Source organism: Mesocricetus auratus, unplaced genomic scaffold (genome assembly GCF_017639785.1).
Source record: "Mesocricetus auratus isolate SY011 unplaced genomic scaffold, BCM_Maur_2.0 Super-Scaffold_100009, whole genome shotgun sequence".
NCBI classification, from domain to species: domain Eukaryota; kingdom Metazoa; phylum Chordata; class Mammalia; order Rodentia; family Cricetidae; genus Mesocricetus; species Mesocricetus auratus.
Genome location: NW_024429193.1, coordinates 27,165,202 through 27,183,046, shown reverse-complemented (window position 1 = coordinate 27,183,046; position 17,845 = coordinate 27,165,202). Strand labels below are relative to the sequence as shown.

The 17,845-nt window shown below is 48.5% G+C and overlaps 2 protein-coding genes across 8 annotated transcripts in view; one reads left to right on the top strand and one right to left on the bottom strand.

Annotated features, from left to right (window-relative positions):
- Positions 1–16,627, top strand: part of Lef1 (lymphoid enhancer binding factor 1) — a 109,581-nt gene extending 92,954 nt beyond the window's left edge. For 4 of the 7 annotated variants that reach the window (XM_040751783.1, XM_005082802.4, XM_021234559.2 and 1 more), the window contains 3 exons: positions 161–209; positions 834–874; positions 15,439–16,627. In XM_040751783.1, the coding sequence (XP_040607717.1) occupies positions 161–209; positions 834–868 (84 nt within the window). In that variant the 3' untranslated portion in view covers positions 869–874; positions 15,439–16,627. The remainder of the gene's footprint in view (positions 1–160; positions 210–833; positions 875–15,438) is intronic. The other 3 variants (XM_040751782.1, XM_013122592.3, XM_021234558.2) reach the window with 1 other exon arrangement.
- Positions 3,660–3,974, bottom strand: LOC101822962 (40S ribosomal protein S27-like). The gene has a single exon (XM_040751786.1). The coding sequence runs from the start codon at positions 3,951–3,953 to the stop codon at positions 3,699–3,701; it is 255 nt and encodes an 84-aa protein (XP_040607720.1). The 5' UTR covers positions 3,954–3,974; the 3' UTR covers positions 3,660–3,698.
- Positions 16,628–17,845: the final 1,218 nt, after the last annotated feature.

Genomic DNA, 17,845 nt, shown 5'->3' with positions numbered 1-17,845 from the left:
GAACACAGGAGTCCCACGCATGCACGTGCAGCCATACTGAAAGTCTGTCATTCTGGGGGGCTCGCTGGCCGGCCACCTTCTGACTGTGCCTCTCGTACGGTGCACACCTGCATGCCTCCCCTCCACTCCCTGTCTTGACACTGTACCTCTGTCCTTCCAGGGCAAGAAGAAGAAGAGGAAGAGAGAGAAACTACAGGAATCCACTTCAGGTAGGTACCACGTGGCTTGCTGTTGGCACTTCTGCTTCCGCCAGACTCCTTGTAAATAGTCCACACCCTCCTAGACGCTGCCTCGTCCTGTGACTGTGATTCCCCTCACTCAGCTTTCTTTCCTGAAATGCCTTAACGTTTCAAAAACACTTTTCCTTTTAAGTGTGAAGGTTCCTGTAAAAACACTCCTTCCCGTGTCCGTGCCCCAGAGTCATAGTTAGGAGCTGCGGCTGATTTTTTTTCTCTGTCTCCTTCTGTTGTCTGTGTCCTCTTTGCTTCTGCCTCTGCTCCGTTTGCATAGTCCTTAAAAATGTGACTTTTATGATGACAGTACAACGTGCAACCTTGTATTCCCTTGAGAGTCTCTTACGCGTTTTAGGTTCTTAATACTAAACCCACAATGGCAGTGCTTGCACTGATTGCAGGAGTCAGTGAGGTCCCACGTTGGTTCCTTTTCCTTTGTATCGGAAGGCCACCCCGTGTGCCGCACAAACAGAAATGGCCACAATGGGAGCCATAGAAAGCAAAGCGCACAGGCCCACACCATGTTGTAGCTACTACTACGTATTTGGGATGTACAGAAACCTCTCCACAAAAATTTGTTAAAGGCACAATTTTCTGCAGGTACAGGTCCCAGAATGACAGCTGCCTACATCTGAAACATGGTAAGATCAACTCTCTGGTCCTATTGCTGATTTAGCTCTAACAAGAGGCTTCTGCTTGTGGATTCTCCCTCTCTCTCGGTTGTACTCAGCATTGTTTCTGAGAGAGGAAAACACCGTCAGACTCAGTCTAGCGCCGTTGAAGTGCACCGGGTTTTTAGCCCAGCTGTGTGTCTGCAATGGTTTGGCCTCCGCTACCCCCCTCTGTCCCGCTTAGCTCTCTAGTCTCTTGCCCTCAGGGTTTTCTCCTCAGCTGTTTCTTACCGACCAGCGGGAAATCTGCCCTAAAAAAAAAAGGAAGTAGTGTGTCACCCTCCTCATCCAACAGGGATGGGTCTGAGGAATGTCACTGTTGCAAGGTAAAGACTCAGTTGAAATGACATGTGGACAATCTATTTGTAGCAAGAAAGATCTGTGTGGATTTTTTGTTGTTGTTGTTTTTTCCTATTTTGAAATATCACATGGGCACTTAAGTGGTTGGTTTATGTCTTCTGTTGTGCGTTTTTCTGTATTAGTAACCACTGTTAGCCATCGCCCTAGGATTTGTAAGTAAAACTGAATTCACTTAGCTTTATGATAAGTCTTTGATTTCTAGCCACACAGCCCAGGGAAGCTGGCTTCGTAAATGACGGCTGGGTCTTAAGTTTAAGTTGATGGGGTGTAGCTGCTCTCCACAAAGGTGTTGCCTTTGCTTCTTTGGTGTTCTTTCTCTAGAACCTGGGTAGTCACCAGTCCTGTTGGACTCCCCTTGGGTCCTCTTTACCACCTTGCCTTTCAAGATTGCCCAGCCGCTTTTCCTTAGAATACTGCTATTGTCGCAGCCTCTGGGGAATTGCCGTGGCCACAGACTTTCCTTCCGCTGGTCATCCATTTTGCTCTCAGAGGGATCTTCTGAAACACAAATCGATGATGTCACTTCTCTGCTCAATACCAGCTAGCTCTTATTGCCTGCAGGCCACAGTCCTGTCACCTAACGGAGGTAACAGAGATCTGTCACTGCCCCATCCGTGTGCCAGTGCCCCGGGTCACTTGCCCGCAGTTTCTTGTCACTTCCAGACTGCAGAATGAGGTGAAATCCCCACAGCCATTTCTCAGTTCTTAGAGGATGCTGTCATTAAAAGCTAATGAAGCCCAGTGCCCGAGCTGGGAAGGGACAGGGACTACTCTCCAGGCCTCCTCTGGTGCACTCGGGGACACTTCACACGTCTCTTAAACTCAATACAGTTAACTACTCGTTAGCAGGCTTCACACTGACACTCTGGCACACACACCTTGCTTGGTCATACCCGCCCTTCCCACCCCTCAGTCCCACCTCCCTCCCATCTCAACCCCCCTTCCTGGGTCTCCTCACCTCCCTTGTTTCCCAGTAGCCCCTTTGAATTTTCAGGGTCTTCTTTCTTTTTCTTGAAAAAGGATTTCTTTTTAAAGGTAACTCTTTGGGTTTAGTATACAGAATAATGAATTTTGTTGGGGAATTGCCTTTTGAAATTGTTTTATTTTTATTGTTAGATTAGCTTCCAGAGTATCAGGTTTGCACGTGGAATCTTAGTGTTTCATTTTGCTCGACGCCCCCACCCATCACTGTCGGGGCATCTCTGCAAACATGGGTCAGTGTGCTGTGTTCTGATCTCCCGGCCTCCTCCACACTACTCTCCCTAGCTCCTCTCTCTTCTGCTAGTCCTCTCCCCCCCCCAGACGGCTTCCTTGTCCACTCTCATGGTGTTTAAAACTTCTAGCTTCCACATTGAGAGAGAGAGCACATTGGTTTATCTAGGTCTAGATTATTTCACCTAACACAATCACCCCCGGTTTATTCCATTTTTCTAATGACTTACTCTGTTTCCAAGTGACTGAATTTCGTTATCCTTTATAGCTAAATAGTACTCCACTGTTATGTCTGCCTACCACATTTTCTTTATCTAATTAATTTGTTGCCACACTGCTGGGCTGGTTCTGTAACTTGGCTACTGTGAACAGCCGCTCTGGAATCGTAGGTGTATGGGCATCTCTGCTGTACACTGACTTTGGGTGTATACCCAGGAGCCAGATTATACGGTTGGACTACTTTTAGTGTTTTGGGGAAAACCACCATATATTGATTTCCATGTGGTTTTACTGACCTACATTCCCACCAACAATATGCAAGAGTTCCTATCCCACATTGATGTGCTGTGATTAGCGTGTGTTTACCAGTGTAGTTGTAATTTGCATTCCCCTGATAGCTAAAGCTGTTGAACATTTTCTCAAAAGTATCTGTTTGGGTAATTTACCCATGTATCGACTGCATTACTTGTTTGTTTGTTATGTTTTTGAGGGTTTTGTTGGCTTTGAAGCCACTTAAAAATGTTAACTGTGCCGGGCCATGGGGGCACACACCTTTAACCCCAGCACTCAGAAGGTGGAGGCAGAGGCAGGTGGATCTCTGTGAGTTTGAGGCCAGCCTGGTCTACAAAGCTACACAGAGAAACCCTGAGCTGAAAAATAAAAATTTTTAAAAATTAACTATGAGGAGGGTTGTGTACATGAGTACGGTGTCCGTGGAGACCAGAAAAGGGTTCTGGATCCCCTTGAACCAGAGTTACAGGCAGCTGTGAGCCTGATGTGGGTGCGGGGAGCCGAACTTAGATCCTCTAGCTGGCTGCATGCTCTTACCCGACGGCTCCCAGTGGTTTTGTTTGTCTTCAGTACACTGCGGATGTTAGCCCCTGTCAGGCATGGCTGGAAAGCTTTTCTCCTGTCCTTCAGGTCAGCTCCTTAACCGAGGACTTTTTTTTTTCCAAAACGTGTTTATTGGGGTGGTTCCCACGCATCCTGAATCAGGTGCTTCTCAGTGCTGCTTCCTCCTGAGGGAGCATCCTTCTGTCAGCCTTGCTTTTCTGCCCGTAGGCTGACAGAGGACAGTGGAGCAGCCAACACACAAGACTGCCGTTTGTGCATGGCTGAAGACCGTGGTGACTTTATAGCATCCTGGGCACTTGACATCCATAAAATAGGAACTGGGGCTCTGCACCAGGCGCTTTCTCTTGTGTTTCCTCTTCTCCTCTTCAGGAGAGGGATGAAGGAGATCTTTTGCGAGAGGCATGTTCTCGTAGGGAGGTTGTCACCGCCAGAAAGGAGCCGAAGCCTTTTAATCCAATGAGATAGCTTACGTGGTTCTTTTCTTTCAGTTGGAGTCCTGTTCCCGAAATCGGTGCTTACACCATTATCTTGAAGCATTTTCTTTACGTTTTCCCTTAGTAGTTTTAGAGTTTCAGCTCTGACATTAAGGCTTTCAGCCCATGTAGAGTAAAACATGGGAGTCTGGTTTCAACCTTCCCGAGGTGGGGGTATTCATGTTCCCTCCCACTCTTCCACTAGTCGTGGTTTCTTCAGTACTTAAGTCAAGAATCAGTTGTCTGTGGGTTCGTGGGTTGTTTCTGTCCTCCCTTCCATCCCATTGGTCCGTGCTGACACTAACTTTGCGTCGTTAAGGAAACTCCTACTGAATGAGAAAGATCTTTTGAGCTCACACCCCTGAATATGCAGCTCAAATGCTAAAAAGCTCACCAGACACTCGTGGTGACACCCCTTAGAATGCGCGGATTATATTTCATGGTTCTGTGTTTGGGGGTGGGTATCCCATGTGGCGTCTTGAAGCTGCAGGTAGGAATTGAGGAGGAGGATGCTATGAATCGACCACAGTGAGACACGTGTGAAAATTCCACATGCAAATCCATTCTGGGTTATTGTTGGCCCACTCTCAGGAGCAGAGCACACTTTGTCCCGCTGGAAATGGGATCAGAAAGAGCCATTCCTGTGGATTCTTTTGAACAAGCCAAGGGCATCCTCCCCAGGTTTTGTGGGGAAGCTGAGAGCCCAGGGCCTTGGGAGGTGAGACTGAACCCACCCTTCTCTGTCTGCTGGAAGGCCAGTGTCATAGACACTAGTGGTTTATTCACCCTGCAAACCCCAGTGAGGGTGACTCCCGCACTACCTTAGGGAGAGGCTACTTGCTAAATGAGATCCTTTCCTTCCCAGAGGAGTTTCCAGTTTGAGGGGCTATAGGTATAAGACGGGTAACTATAAAACAATACGACATGAGCTGTGGGTTACATACAGCACGTTACATAAAACTAAAGAGTATGTAAAATAAATAGGTAAATCTGAGTAGGAAAGGGCCAGTGTCCTGGGTGGCTGGCATTTGGGCTGTGGATTGACTGTGGAGTTCCTAGATTCCACAGCACAGTGATGGTGTCGCCAGGAGTTTGTAGGGCTTCCGTGTGGGTTTGATTTCGGAACCTGCAACACCTCAGCAGTTTGTAAGGGGCCAGAGATCATTATCAAAGCCTCAACTTTTCTTCCTTCCTGACTTAGTGAAGAGAACGAGCAAAGAAGTGGACGTTTTGAAACATTGGGAAAATTGATCACTTGTGTTTGTTAATTAACAACCAACTCTGTAAACAAGTTTATTAATATTTACTGTAGTACAGCAAACCCCAAAGCCAAAATTATACAGAGATACGGTTTCAGTGTAGTGCCTCTGATTACATGGTATCCACAAGCTAATTCAAAAGGAGAAGCAGGATCCTTTAAGAAGGTACAGAGCCCCTCTGACTAAAGGCACAGAGCTGTGCCTGGAGACACTGATGCGCACACCCAACCCCCTCACACACCCCACCCCCACCACATCCCCACTTTGGCTTTGGCATAATCTCTATCTCAGAGGCTTGCTAACTAAATGAAGAAGTGTGTTTATCACTAAGTAGAACCTTCAGCCTTCACTGCCCTGGGGCCAGGAGCTGTGTGGGAGAGGTAATTGCAAGTGCTATACAGGCTACAGGAGTTAATTGTGCAGGGCTTGGATTTACATTGAAAAAAAAAACCTGTTTCTGGCTTCTGTTTGATGCTGCGTTTGAAAGGCTCAGGCTCCTGGGTCCTGTGAGTCCTCCCACAGGACCTCCCAGCTGCAGAGCAAGAAGGCTGAATCCCCGAGGGTTGGGGGAGCCTGTACTGTCTCAGCTTCAGCCCGGATCCTCTGGGAGTTGGGAAGTGGTCAAACATCCTCCGTGGTCTTTCAAAGACATTTGTTTCCTATAGAAGCTCACCCTGGCACATATGAGCCGTTGTTCCTAATTCTACCCCATAAATGTACATGAACCAACCTCATTACATGACCCAGCCTCTACGTGTCTGCCTCTGGATTGGCGCTGAGTTAGAAACCCAAGCCAGGCTTTTTTTTTAGATATATTTATTTATTATGTATACAGTATTCAACCTCCATGTATGTTTGGATGCCAGAAGAGGGCACCAGATCTCATTACAGATGGCTGTGAGCCACCATGTGGTTGCTGGGAATTGAACTCAAGACCTCGGGAAGAGCAGCTGTATTCTTCACCTCTCTCTGAGCCATCTCTCCAATCTACTGGGCCTTTTTTTTTTCTTTTTGAAATGATGAAATTAAAGGGAAATGGGAGGCAGCTGGAGAAATCCTAACACTTGTCCAGAATCTCAAAGTAAAAATGAAGGCACCTGCCTGTACCTAGAAAGAGAAAACGGCACCTGCTGTCCCCTTCTTCATCTTGTAACACACAGGGATCACTCGATGGAAATTGTTACAAACAGAAGGAAGTTAGTGGGAGTTAAAGACTTGGGGAAAGAGCCCCTCTCTCTGGAGATGAGTGACTGTCAGGTTAGAGGCAGGGGTCACAGGCAGTAAGTGTCGTCTCAGTGTCCACCCAGCTGGAGTTAGGTCACCCAAGCAGACAGTTGCTCTGCGCTCAGCTCCGCCCACTAGTGGAGGCTTCCCCCTGCCTCCCTTCACGATGCAGTGTCTAGTTCCACCGCTAGCTGCATCTGGCTTGCCTGAGATTCCTGGCTCACTTTGCTTGAAGCTGGAGAGCTTGGCGTCCTGAAAGGGCTCTTCCACAGCTTCTGTGCCTGGCTTGTCCATTCTACAGGAATGGCCTACCTGCATCTCCCCTCCTCTTGCTTGGTGTGCTGTGTGTCTACGAATGGCTGCCGCGCCTGCCACAGATGAGGAAAACCCTCCGTAGGGAATCTGTAAGGCCAGCGAGCACTCTGAACTGAAATGCTCCTTAGAAAGTTCAGACCTCTGACAGGGAGGGCGAGGCTTGGTCACACTGTTTTAACACAGAGATGGTTACATAATGACAACTTGGCTAAAGCAGCTGCCATGTAAACTGTAAGTCTTCAAATTATGACCCGGAGTTCGGGATTCTGGTGGCCATTGTTTTAGCTACTTTGTGTTGCTGTGATGAAACATTAAAACCAAGGCATACAGAAGGAAGAGTTTGTTTGGGCTCTGGTCCCACCATGGCAGGGACACATGGCAGCAAGGAGCAGGCATGGAGGCAGGAGCTTGAGGAAGCTGAAGGCTCGCATTTTGAGCCACAACATGAAGCAGAGAGAGTGAACTAGAATCGGCAAGCTCTCAAAGCCCGCCTCCAGCAACACGCTGCCTCCAACAGCACCACACCTCCTGAGCCTCCCCAAACAGCCCCACTGACTGGGGACCGAACGTTCAAATGCCCGGGACTGAGGAAGACTTCTCATTTAAACCACGCAGTCATTCACATGACAGGATGCTCTGCACACTGACAGGCACAGTTAGAACTCCAAGTCTTTGCAGCCACAGCTGTGGGTAAAGACAGCTGCAGATTAAAGACTCTGGGGGCGAGTCTTCAGAAAGTTCCAAAACAGCAAGGCTTGGTTTTGGTGTGCCTTCCAGCACTGTGCTCGCTCTGTGAGAATGGCGTCAGGTAGGACTGCCCTACTATGGGCCTCTCCAGCACTCTAGTGAGCATCCTTACCCCTTCTTACTTGTGCCCAGTGTACTTGAACCTGCAACACTTGTGTCTATAGCAGAATGCTACACATCACTTTTTTCTTGCAATATTATCCCCTAAACAATACAGAAAACAACCATTTCGGGCCTGAAGAGGTGGCTCAGGAGTTAAGAGCACTGGCTGCTCTTCCAGAGGTCCTGAGTTCAATTCCCAGCAACCACATGGTGGCTCATAACCATCTGTGATGAGATCTGGTGCCCTCTCTTGGTGGGAAGGGATACATGTAGACAGAACACTTGTGTGTGTGTGTGTGTGTGTGTGTGTGTGTGTGTGTGTGTGTAAAACAACCATTTCATGGCACTTGCCTTGTTTTAGGTATTAAATGAAATCTAGAGATGGCTTAAAGTACAGGAAGGATATACATACATTATGTACAGATATGCACCATTTCACATCTGACAGGAAAGCATTACCAAGGGACAACTGTACAGGAAAAGCCTGTATTTGGCTCACAGGACCATCTTGTGGAACCAAAATGATCACACTGGTGGGCCAAAGAAGCAGAAATGGGAAAATGGAACTCAAATAATGACCAGGTCCACTGATCAGATGACAGACACTATAACTTAGCTGATGGCTCAGTGGTTAAGAGCGCTGGCTACTCTTCCAGAGGACCTGAGATCAAATCCCAGAACCAACACAGTCATAGCCAAAGCCCCTTTCTTGCCTCTGAGGTACAAGGCACATGCATTCTACACATGCATGCATGCAGACAAAACACCCATGTACAAGAAATAAATATTGAAAATTTAACTGGGCATGAAGAGATGCACAAGAGGCTTACTTAAACTCCCTTGAGATAACATCTAGAATTGTCCTGAAACCTATGGCAGGCAATTACATCTATGTACTAAAATAACTTCTATAATAGGAAGGAGCTGTTTTAGACAAATTTTATTAGGATCTGTTTCGCCACCTTCTGAGTGACAGAGTTTTCAGAAACCCGAAGCTCTAACTCTTTTAACTATCAGAACATGGGAATTCGTATGTGTGTGGTACCCAGGCTAGAACCCAGGACCTTGTGCATGGTAGGTATCCTGGTTAATTTCTTGTCAACTTGACACAGGCTGGAGATACCTGAGAAAAGGCCACAGCCGAGAAAATGCTTCCCTAAGAGTGGCTGGTAGGCCATCTTGCGGGGCCTTTTCCTAATTAGTGATGGCGTGGGAAGCGCCTGCACGAGGTGGGTGGTGCCTTCCCTGGACCCGTAGTCCTGGCCTGTATAAGAAAGCAGACAGCAAGCCAGGAGAAGTGAGCTGCTAAGTGGCATGTTGCTTCGGTTCCTTCCCTCGATTCCTTTGAGATGGACTGCGCTTAGGAAGCGCAGGATGAAATAACCCCTTCACTCCCCGTGCTGCTTTTGACCATGGTGTTATATCACAACAACAGAAACTCCAGACAGTAGGCTCTACCACTGTCAATGCCCACAGCTCCAAACATGGACTTTTTTAATAAAGGATTTACAGGAGAGGGAACTCAGCAGTTAGGAGCACTGGATGCTCACTCAGAGGATCTGAGTTCAATATTCAGCACCCACATAGCAGCTCACAGCCACGCCAGGTCCAGGGGATCCAGCACCCTCTTCTGGCCTCCGTCAAACACCAGGAGCATGGGTGATGTGGAGACATGTATGTAGGGAAACACCTATACACATAAAATACATGTTTAAAAAAAGGCTTTAAGTATAATTCTGCCGTCAACACGGTGTGCTGAAATTTTTTCTTAGTACTTCATGCACACTCTATAGAGTGTGCCATTATATATGCTACAATATATGTGTGGTATATTGGCATTAAATATGTGGTAGTTTGGCATTGCTGTAAATGACTCCAAGTAATATAGGAAAAACTTTATACTGCTATCTCTAATTTTTTTTTGTAACTTTCTTTGCAATATGGACCCATTCCCCACTACCAGGGATATGTGGCTTCTGTCATGCTGTGGGGATTGGAACATTAAAAAAAGAATTTTATTTGAATAATAAAAGTCGGAAGTAAAGGGACAGGACTTAGGGGTACATGGGCACTGTGTAGAGGTAAAATGTGTTGTGCATGAGTTCCATGGTCTAACCCCTCCTCTGTTCTCCATGCCTGAAGTTGTGCCTTCCCTGATCTCCTGCTCAGGCACCTGGAGCCTTAGCAGGGAGTCTTCATTCCTTCATGCACCATGTGGTAGAAAAGTCCAAAGCAAGATTCGCTTTTAATTCAGCTCTAGCTTGCTAGTGGCCAAGTTCCTCAGTGTAGGCTGCACGCCTGCAACTTATGGTCTGCCTTTCAGACTTGCTCAGCCACCGCTGTTTTAGAAGACTCTCTGTACCCAGGAATTCCCTTGTTGCTTTTTATTTTCTACCAGAAACCCCATAAGCGGCATCCTCTTGCTTCCTCCATGCTTCATCTTGGTTCTCTGTTGGTCAGCCTGAGTCTCCTCGACCCTCGCGTTCTCAGCCTGTGTATCCCACATTCTCAGCCTTACGGGGTGTGGAGGAACCCTGGGCTGTTGCCCTACCTCAGTGCCTGCTGAGCAGCGGAGTGGAGTTCACACGCGCGTGCGCTGTAAATCCCAGGGCAGTGTCTGAGGCTTACTCTCCCTTTGAGAGCATCAGGCACCACTAACTCCCCTGTTTCTCCGGCATCCATCCACGCACTGGGAACAAGGGCAGGTTGCCACCTGCTTCTCACAGATGAGGAACCAGGGCTTGGCACGTTGCAGTGACTTCCTGGGTAAATCCAGGTCATGACTGCGGAGACTGGATTGCAGCCCGACTGAGGACTGTCTGTTCTCAGGGTCTTAGCCCACATGCACCGCCCCTCCCCTATCTACTGTGTACTCGGACGGATTCACAAGGCAGCGTCAAAGCAAACGGCACCTGATCTGAAAAGACACACACAAGTGTACAGGGGCCTGCTGCCTCATTTTATAAGACGTTAACATTAGCTGATGTCCCGCATATCAGATATTTCCATTATGATTCGTAACAGTAGAGGATTAAAGTGATATAGTAGCAATGAAAATAATTGCATGGTTCCAGGACACCACAACATGTGGGACTGTGTTAAAGGGTCGGGTCGCATCACTAGGAAGGTTGAGAACCACTGCTATAAAACATGCCGCAAATGTGTCCCCAGATTGTAGATCCAGCAGTCACAGGACATGCGTCCTCACAAGCCAAGCTGATCTGTACTGTATAGATAGAAACACCCCGGTAGACATTGCCAATGGGTCCCAGGCCTGCCTCAAGTCACCTTGGCACCATCAAAGTTTAGTTTAACAGGTCGCAGTACGTGTCGCAGGGAGAGAGCTGCACACTGGGCCTCCGCTTTGATCTAATCTGAGCCCAAAGCCAGGGCTACAGACCCCTTCCTGTGTCATCGTCACCGCCACCCCCTGTGCCGCCCTGCCCCAGCTCTGTGGTTAGCGATGGGCCAGCCCTGAATGTGAAACTAAGGGCTAATTCAGGTGCAGAAACAAAACTCAGTGTCAAGCTCCCTGACCACACATTTCCATTTTTCCTTTCCCCAAACCCCAGGCTGTCTCACTGCCAAGGAACCACAGCCACAGCCAGGCTTAGTAGGCTAGGAGGGACTCTCAGAGGGGATCAGAGTGTCATTGTTGCTTGATGACCTTGGGTTGCTTTCAAACAGCATGGTATCTTGGGTTGGGCAAAGCTACGGTATTCTAGATGCAGAGCACATTGCCAGGATAAAGGGACTGCTGCCTAGTGATGGACAGACAGATGGACAGAGGGGAGGAAGGGTAAAGAAAGTGAATGATAGTTTAGCTGCAAAGCGGTGGTAACCGTGTTGAGAGCACAGAAGCGTTTTCTCCCCACTATGGGCTGGGTGATGTCATCACACCTTTGCCGTGATTTCCTCCTCTACAAATCCGTGAGAGCGCACAGCACTGTCCTGGTGGCAAAGTTTGACCCGGGGGCAGGCTGTTGGCACGCACAGTTACCTTGTGGAAGCATTCTGCTTGGGAAAGTGGCCCAGCTGCCATTACAGGGGTCACCTTTGTCCAGCCATGTCATGATCTGCCTCAGTCTCCCCTGCGGAAGGACAGGGCTAGACCACTCCGCCATGCTTGCTTCCTGTCCTGGGATCCTGCACAGCCACCCTCCACATACGTCAAACTGTGCAAGGCAGGAGTTCACGCCCTGCCGTAACAGGCAGAGAACAGCAGGCTGCTGCCATGAGGGGTGTGGTATGTTGCCACAAGGCAACTCTGGCACTTAAAACCTCTTTTCACCTCCCACAAAACTAATTTCTAGTACTGTCTCCCCAAGGATGACGTCATAACTGGAGACACATTCAGGCCCCTACTTCCTGCTGGTGGCATTTAGGCCGAAGTAGTTGGTAGTTAGTGGGGCTGTGGGGAGGGGGGCAAATCTTGTCCCAGCCCAGTGCTTTTGGCTGCTTAGGTTCTGAGCACACTGTAAAGGGTAGGAGAATTTGCATTTTGTCCCTAGAGACCTGCCTCGTTATCCATGCCTTAGCATGTATAGCTGCCGAGCCCAGGTGTCAGGGGCTTCCCCCATCAAACTATAGCTGGGAGAAGGGGCCTTCAATAGAATTCCACATTTGCTTCCCTCTCAATTTTGTGCCAAGGCCAGAGGCCCAGTGTCTCGGGGTCAGTGCAGCTCACCTGCCAGGAATCTTCATCTTTGCTCTTTCCTAAGCCAGAAAAGGCGTCTCTGTTCCACCTGAGTGGAAGGGTGTTATGTCGGATTGGAGATAGTTCCAGGAAACATCAGTGCTCGGGGTACGAGGGGCATTGTATTCTGCACTGTTTGTCAAGCCACTGCACGAATGGCCACATGGCAGGACACTGGCCTGAACATCTGTAGGAGAGACTCGCTGGCTCCCTTTGAAGCTGAGGGCTCCGTAATTGCTGCTTTGATTGCAAGGGAAGGCTTCAGTGGGTGGAGCCCCGTCCGTTGCCAGCAGGCAGCCCAGCCCCTCTGCAGACTGTGGCAAGCCTCCCATCTCTGGAGCTTAGTGTCAGTGGTTTCTTCAAAAGAATCTTGAGTTGACCCATTTTATATACATAAGACACCACACCGAAGACCCCGTTTCTCCCTTGGGGCATAAGAGCCGGTCTGCCCTGGGGCCAGGGTATTTTAACAGGGTGACCTAGGACAGTCAAGGAGCCTCCTTGACACTTTAAATGACAGTTCCCCAACAGGAATGCAGCCCGGGGCGGGTGGTAGGCTGCCATGCTGTGGACTTCCAAAGATGGCCAACTTGTCAGGGGGAGTTGCAAGGCCACAGAATGGTGAACCAAGCCCTGAGTATGTAGGAAAAAAATGACTAGGTGGAGACAGGGAGAGTGTGTCCAGGTAAGTTATGTCTTGTCTGTGAGGAAAATGATGCTCTAGGCAGCCATGCTTGTCTTGACTATTAATTATTGTTGAGCCCAGCTCAAGAAGGGAGGAGCAGGGGGGCTTATTGGCAGTCATGCAGGAGAAGAGGGACGGGGGGGGGGTCATAGCTAGGCCACAGAAGTTGTTTTATTGCATGGTTTAGAGTTCCCTGCACCTGGAAATGAGGACAGACCCCAGCAGAGAGACAGCAGAGACATTCCCAGCTCCCTAAGACCAGTCAGGTCTAAATCCCAGCAGCCTGACTTGGGCCAGCAGCGTAGAACTTCAAGGTCATATGTTCTTAAGAAAAAAAATATTTTCACCCAGGTGGTGGTGGTGCATGTCTTTAATCCCAGCACTTAGGAGGCAGGCTGATCTCTGAGTTCGAGGCCAGCTTTGTCTACAAAGCAAGTTCCAGGACAGCCAGGACTGTTACATAGAGAAACCCTGTCTTGAAAAAAGAAAGGAAAGGAGGAATGAAGGAGAGAGAGAGGGAGGGAGGGAGGCAGGAAGACGGACAGACAGACAGATGGATGGACGGACAGACAGATGGACTGAGAGGAAAACTGCCCAGGAACAACAGCCTGGAGCAAGCCTTTGGACAGCCTTCATGCAGAAGCACAAAGTAAAGAGAAGACGTGCAGGGCCCATGTCCAGACTTCTTTAGTCTGTTCCTCTCTCATTAGAAAGGCCTTGCCTTCCGTAGCTCTTTGATCCTCCTTGGACTGAAGTGTTGCTTGGCTGATAACAAAGACTTGCAACTGAACAGGGTGTCCTGCTAAATTGGGAAAGGTTAGGTGTGCAGAGTAAGAATTTGAACTCTTCTTTGGAGACTTGTTAACTTGTTGGGATGCTCTCTTCCCATTTTCTTGGTTTGTTTCATTTCTCAGTAGCTACTGGGGGGATACAGTTGCTTCACTGTGGATCGGGTGTTTGTGGGGACAGCTGTGGTGGGAACAACAGTCCTCACGCACAGCCCTGCTGTCCTCACGCACAGCCCTGCTGTCCTCACGCACAGCCCTGCTCTCCTCACGCACAGCCCTGCTCTCCTCACGCACAGCCCTGCTCTCCTCACGCACAGCCCTGCTCTCCTCACGCACAGCCCTGCTGTCCTCACGCACAGCCCTGCTCTCCTCACGCACAGCCCTGCTGTCCTCACGCACAGCCCTGCTCTCCTCACGCACAGCCCTGCTGTCCTCACGCACAGCCCTGCTCTCCTCACGCACAGCCCTGCTCTCCTCACGCACAGAAGCTGCTCCCCACCCTCCTCAGCTCGGCTTGTGGGCTGGTGCCCTCTGTGCTGCGAACTGCTGCTCTGTGGAACACACTTGGCCACCCAGGCTGTTTTTTACTCTTCAGATGGACACAGCTTGGTTTCCGCCGTCTGATTGCTCTGACTGCTTCCTTTTCTCCTCAGTGGGAGTGTGAAGGAGCCCACCACATAGAATTAACCTTCTGGGGGAACTGTCTGCTTGTAAGGGGGATATACCAATCAGAAGCATCGAGGGCTGTGTTCATCTGAGGCTGTCATGGGCTCCAGATGGGACACAGGGCTTCTCCACCTCCACCTCAAGTTCACAGCTATGGAGACTAGTGACGGGGTGAAGGACCGAACCACGCCTTTGCTCTATCTCCTTGTTACGGTGCTTCATTTTAACCTTTAATCACTTTGTAAAATCTCAGGTCCGTAAAACTTTGGGGATTAGGGGTTCTTTGTTTTTGAAAAATTTGTTTCCTTGCAGAGTACTCATTCTAGGCTAACATTAAGTGTCTTTGTGGTTATGGGGGAAATCACCTTAAGAACTCCAGTGAAAGTGGAGGCTCTCCCGCCCCTTGCCCTGTAAGAATGCACAGCACATCCTGGGTGTGTTCGGCTTGTCCTATGGGAGTTAGCAGCATGCTGGCTGTTTGGGATGTTTCAGAACTATGTAAGATCCTGCAGTGGCTCCCTGCAGTGGTCTAAAACCAGCTAATATTAGCATGGCAGGCCGTCCTCTGGCCTGGCTCTTGCTCACCTCTCCAATTCATGTCTAGCACATTCCTCCTATCAATGTCGTTGTTTTCAGACATGGTTTTTTTGTCTGTCTTTTTAACCAAGATCCAACACTTTAAATACATGTCAAATCATAGCTCTGCACATGCATATACAGAGCCAAGTAAAAATTCAGCTTTAAATACCTACCCTGGGATGTATTTGGGTTTCTTTTGGCTAGTACCCAACACTCTATTTTAGCCAACGTGAACTTGAGGAAATGGACCATTTAAATGCGTAGGTCAGACACTGATGCCTGTAATAGAAGGTACAGTCTTTAGAGGCCCATGGCCAGTTCATATTAATAGCATTTCGTTTGTTCCTTCTTGAGGTGGCAAAAGAAGCTCATTCCCAACGTGCAAAGCCAAGGCGGCGACTCCAGGTCCTCTTCTGGAGATGGAAGCTTGTTGAAAACCCAGACTGTCTCTACAGCTTGCCCGGCTGACCCCAAGGAGCTCTGACAGCCTCTTTACCCTGAGGTCACTGCCAGAGATGCTGACCCACAGAGACAGTCACTGCTGGCCCTCCCTCCTGTCTCCTGCAAGCGCCAACTTCCAAAAGCAAGTCGAAAACCAGTTGTTTCTGAAAAAGAAAAAAAGAAAAAAAAAGCCCAAGAGAATGGTAGTAAGTCCTGCCCACTGAGCGGCACTGCCTCTGGCCTCCGTGTGCACTTCCCTTCCGTGCAGACCCATCACCCTTCAGCAAGGATAGTACCTGGTCACGTGCGACCCCAGCCAGCGACCAGAGCAGGCATCGGCATCTTGGCGTGAGAATTGTGGAGGACTCCTCTTGTTTCCGTCTTCATTTTCCTATCTTCTTCATGGTTTTATTTAACAGTACAAAAGGATCAAGCTTGTGTTCGCTTCTCTTTCTTTTTTAACTCAAATTTTTAAATTTCCTTTTTTTAAATTTTTATTTTCCTTGTATATTTTACTAGCTGTGAGCTTTTAAATGAAATTCATAAGTCTGGAAGAGTTTGGAATAAAAACGAGGTGAGGAGAAGCTTTCTGTTTCCTGAGCGATCTTGTCCAGCAGGCGTGTTCTCCAGGACACACGGTGGCCTCTATCCTGTGAAGCGTCTGATAGAGCTAATCCATTAGCCAAACCCACTCTCGTTGTTAGCGATTGGCAGCCCAACTCACTTAATCTTCCGATTTTTTTTTTAATAATGACAAACTTTAAAGTAACACTTTGAGCAAACCCATTTGCAGTGGATTTTCATTTCTTTCCTTTCACTCTTGTAAAAAGCCCAGCACTTGAACTGTTTATTCCTTTAAATGTTCTGTATTTGTACCTGTTTTTATTAGCCAATTAGTGGGAATTTATGCCAGTTGTTAAAATGAGCGTTGATGTACCTGTTATTTTTAAACAGCGAGGCACAGCCTTTGCCCCAGACTGTCATCTTAACGTTTGTCATTCCAGTTTGAGTTGCCGTGCTGAGCATTTTTTAAAAGAAGCTTTGTAATAAAACATTTTTTTAAAAGTGTCATTTTATTAAGAATAAAGTTGCTGATAATTGAGAGTTGGTGATGAACTGAAGCGCATGATCAGCCCACGTCAGACAGGTGCAGCGGGAGACACAGGACAAGCCCTGTCTCCCATTCCTGAAGACCCCCAGAGTCAGTCACAGAGCCCTGTGGCAATGGGATCCTCGCTGTGCGCCACAGGACTCCAGCCCTAGTGGGGTGAGGCTCGCAGCCACGGCTCTGCCTCCCCTCTTCAGAGTTCCCTGGATTTCAACCTGAGCTTCCCAAATCCTGGGGCCCGTCCATCCCCTCAGAGTGTAAATTTTCTCAGTGTTTAGTGATAGCCCATAATTTCCCCATCAGCCCTTGTTATGTTAGTACATGTTGCTGTGGCGTTGCTGTCTGCCTTAGCAGGAGCTCCGTACATTACAACGGCGCTCCGTCATGACCTTTCACCTTTTGAGTTTGCTTGGGATCCCCTGGTGTCACTGGCTAACTGAAATCCCTCCCTGAAATTGTAGTCCACTCCTTCTCGAGTGTACGTACAGCTGGGGAACAGCTGGTTCCCATGCTTGCAATAACCCTCCACGTACTGTACTTGAAGACTGCCATTAAATCACCCCTCAGATTTCTCTTCCCCAGGCTAAGTAATCCCAATTCCTCGAGGCTTTCATCACCAGCCCTTTAATCATTTTCATTACTATCCTCTGGAACCTATCCAATTCCTCTTCATTTAATCCTAAACTTGAACCAGGAAAAAACGTATTATGTTCGGGGTCCCACTTGTTAGAAAGGTTTCCTAGTCAACCCTTCGTCCAGGGAACATCTCCTTAACACACATGGTTCAAGGCACTCCCTCTGACACTGCCACCATGATGTCTGAGGAGCTAGCTAGAAAATCAAACGTGGTAGACGGCATTCCTGGGGGAGAAGGATGGAATCTCATCCATGTCCTCGAAATAACATGTTCATCAAAGATACAGCTAGCAGGGCGAGGCTCATTCTCAGCCATTCTCCCAAACTGCTTCCTGGAGGCATTTCTATCAGCGAAGAAGAATCAGGCATTCTTCTGCTCCAAGAGAGAGAGATCAAAAAGGGTGCCTATGGCTGGAAAGACCCTTCTGGCAACTTCCATTTGATCATGTGATATGACTCCGTGGCCTGCAGCTACCACAAAACTCAGCCTTTCTGGAAGCCTTGCCTTGCCTGAGGTCGCAGTTGGCATGCTCATCCTTCCAAAAGGGGTGTTTTCCTCCTGTTTTGGATTGTTTG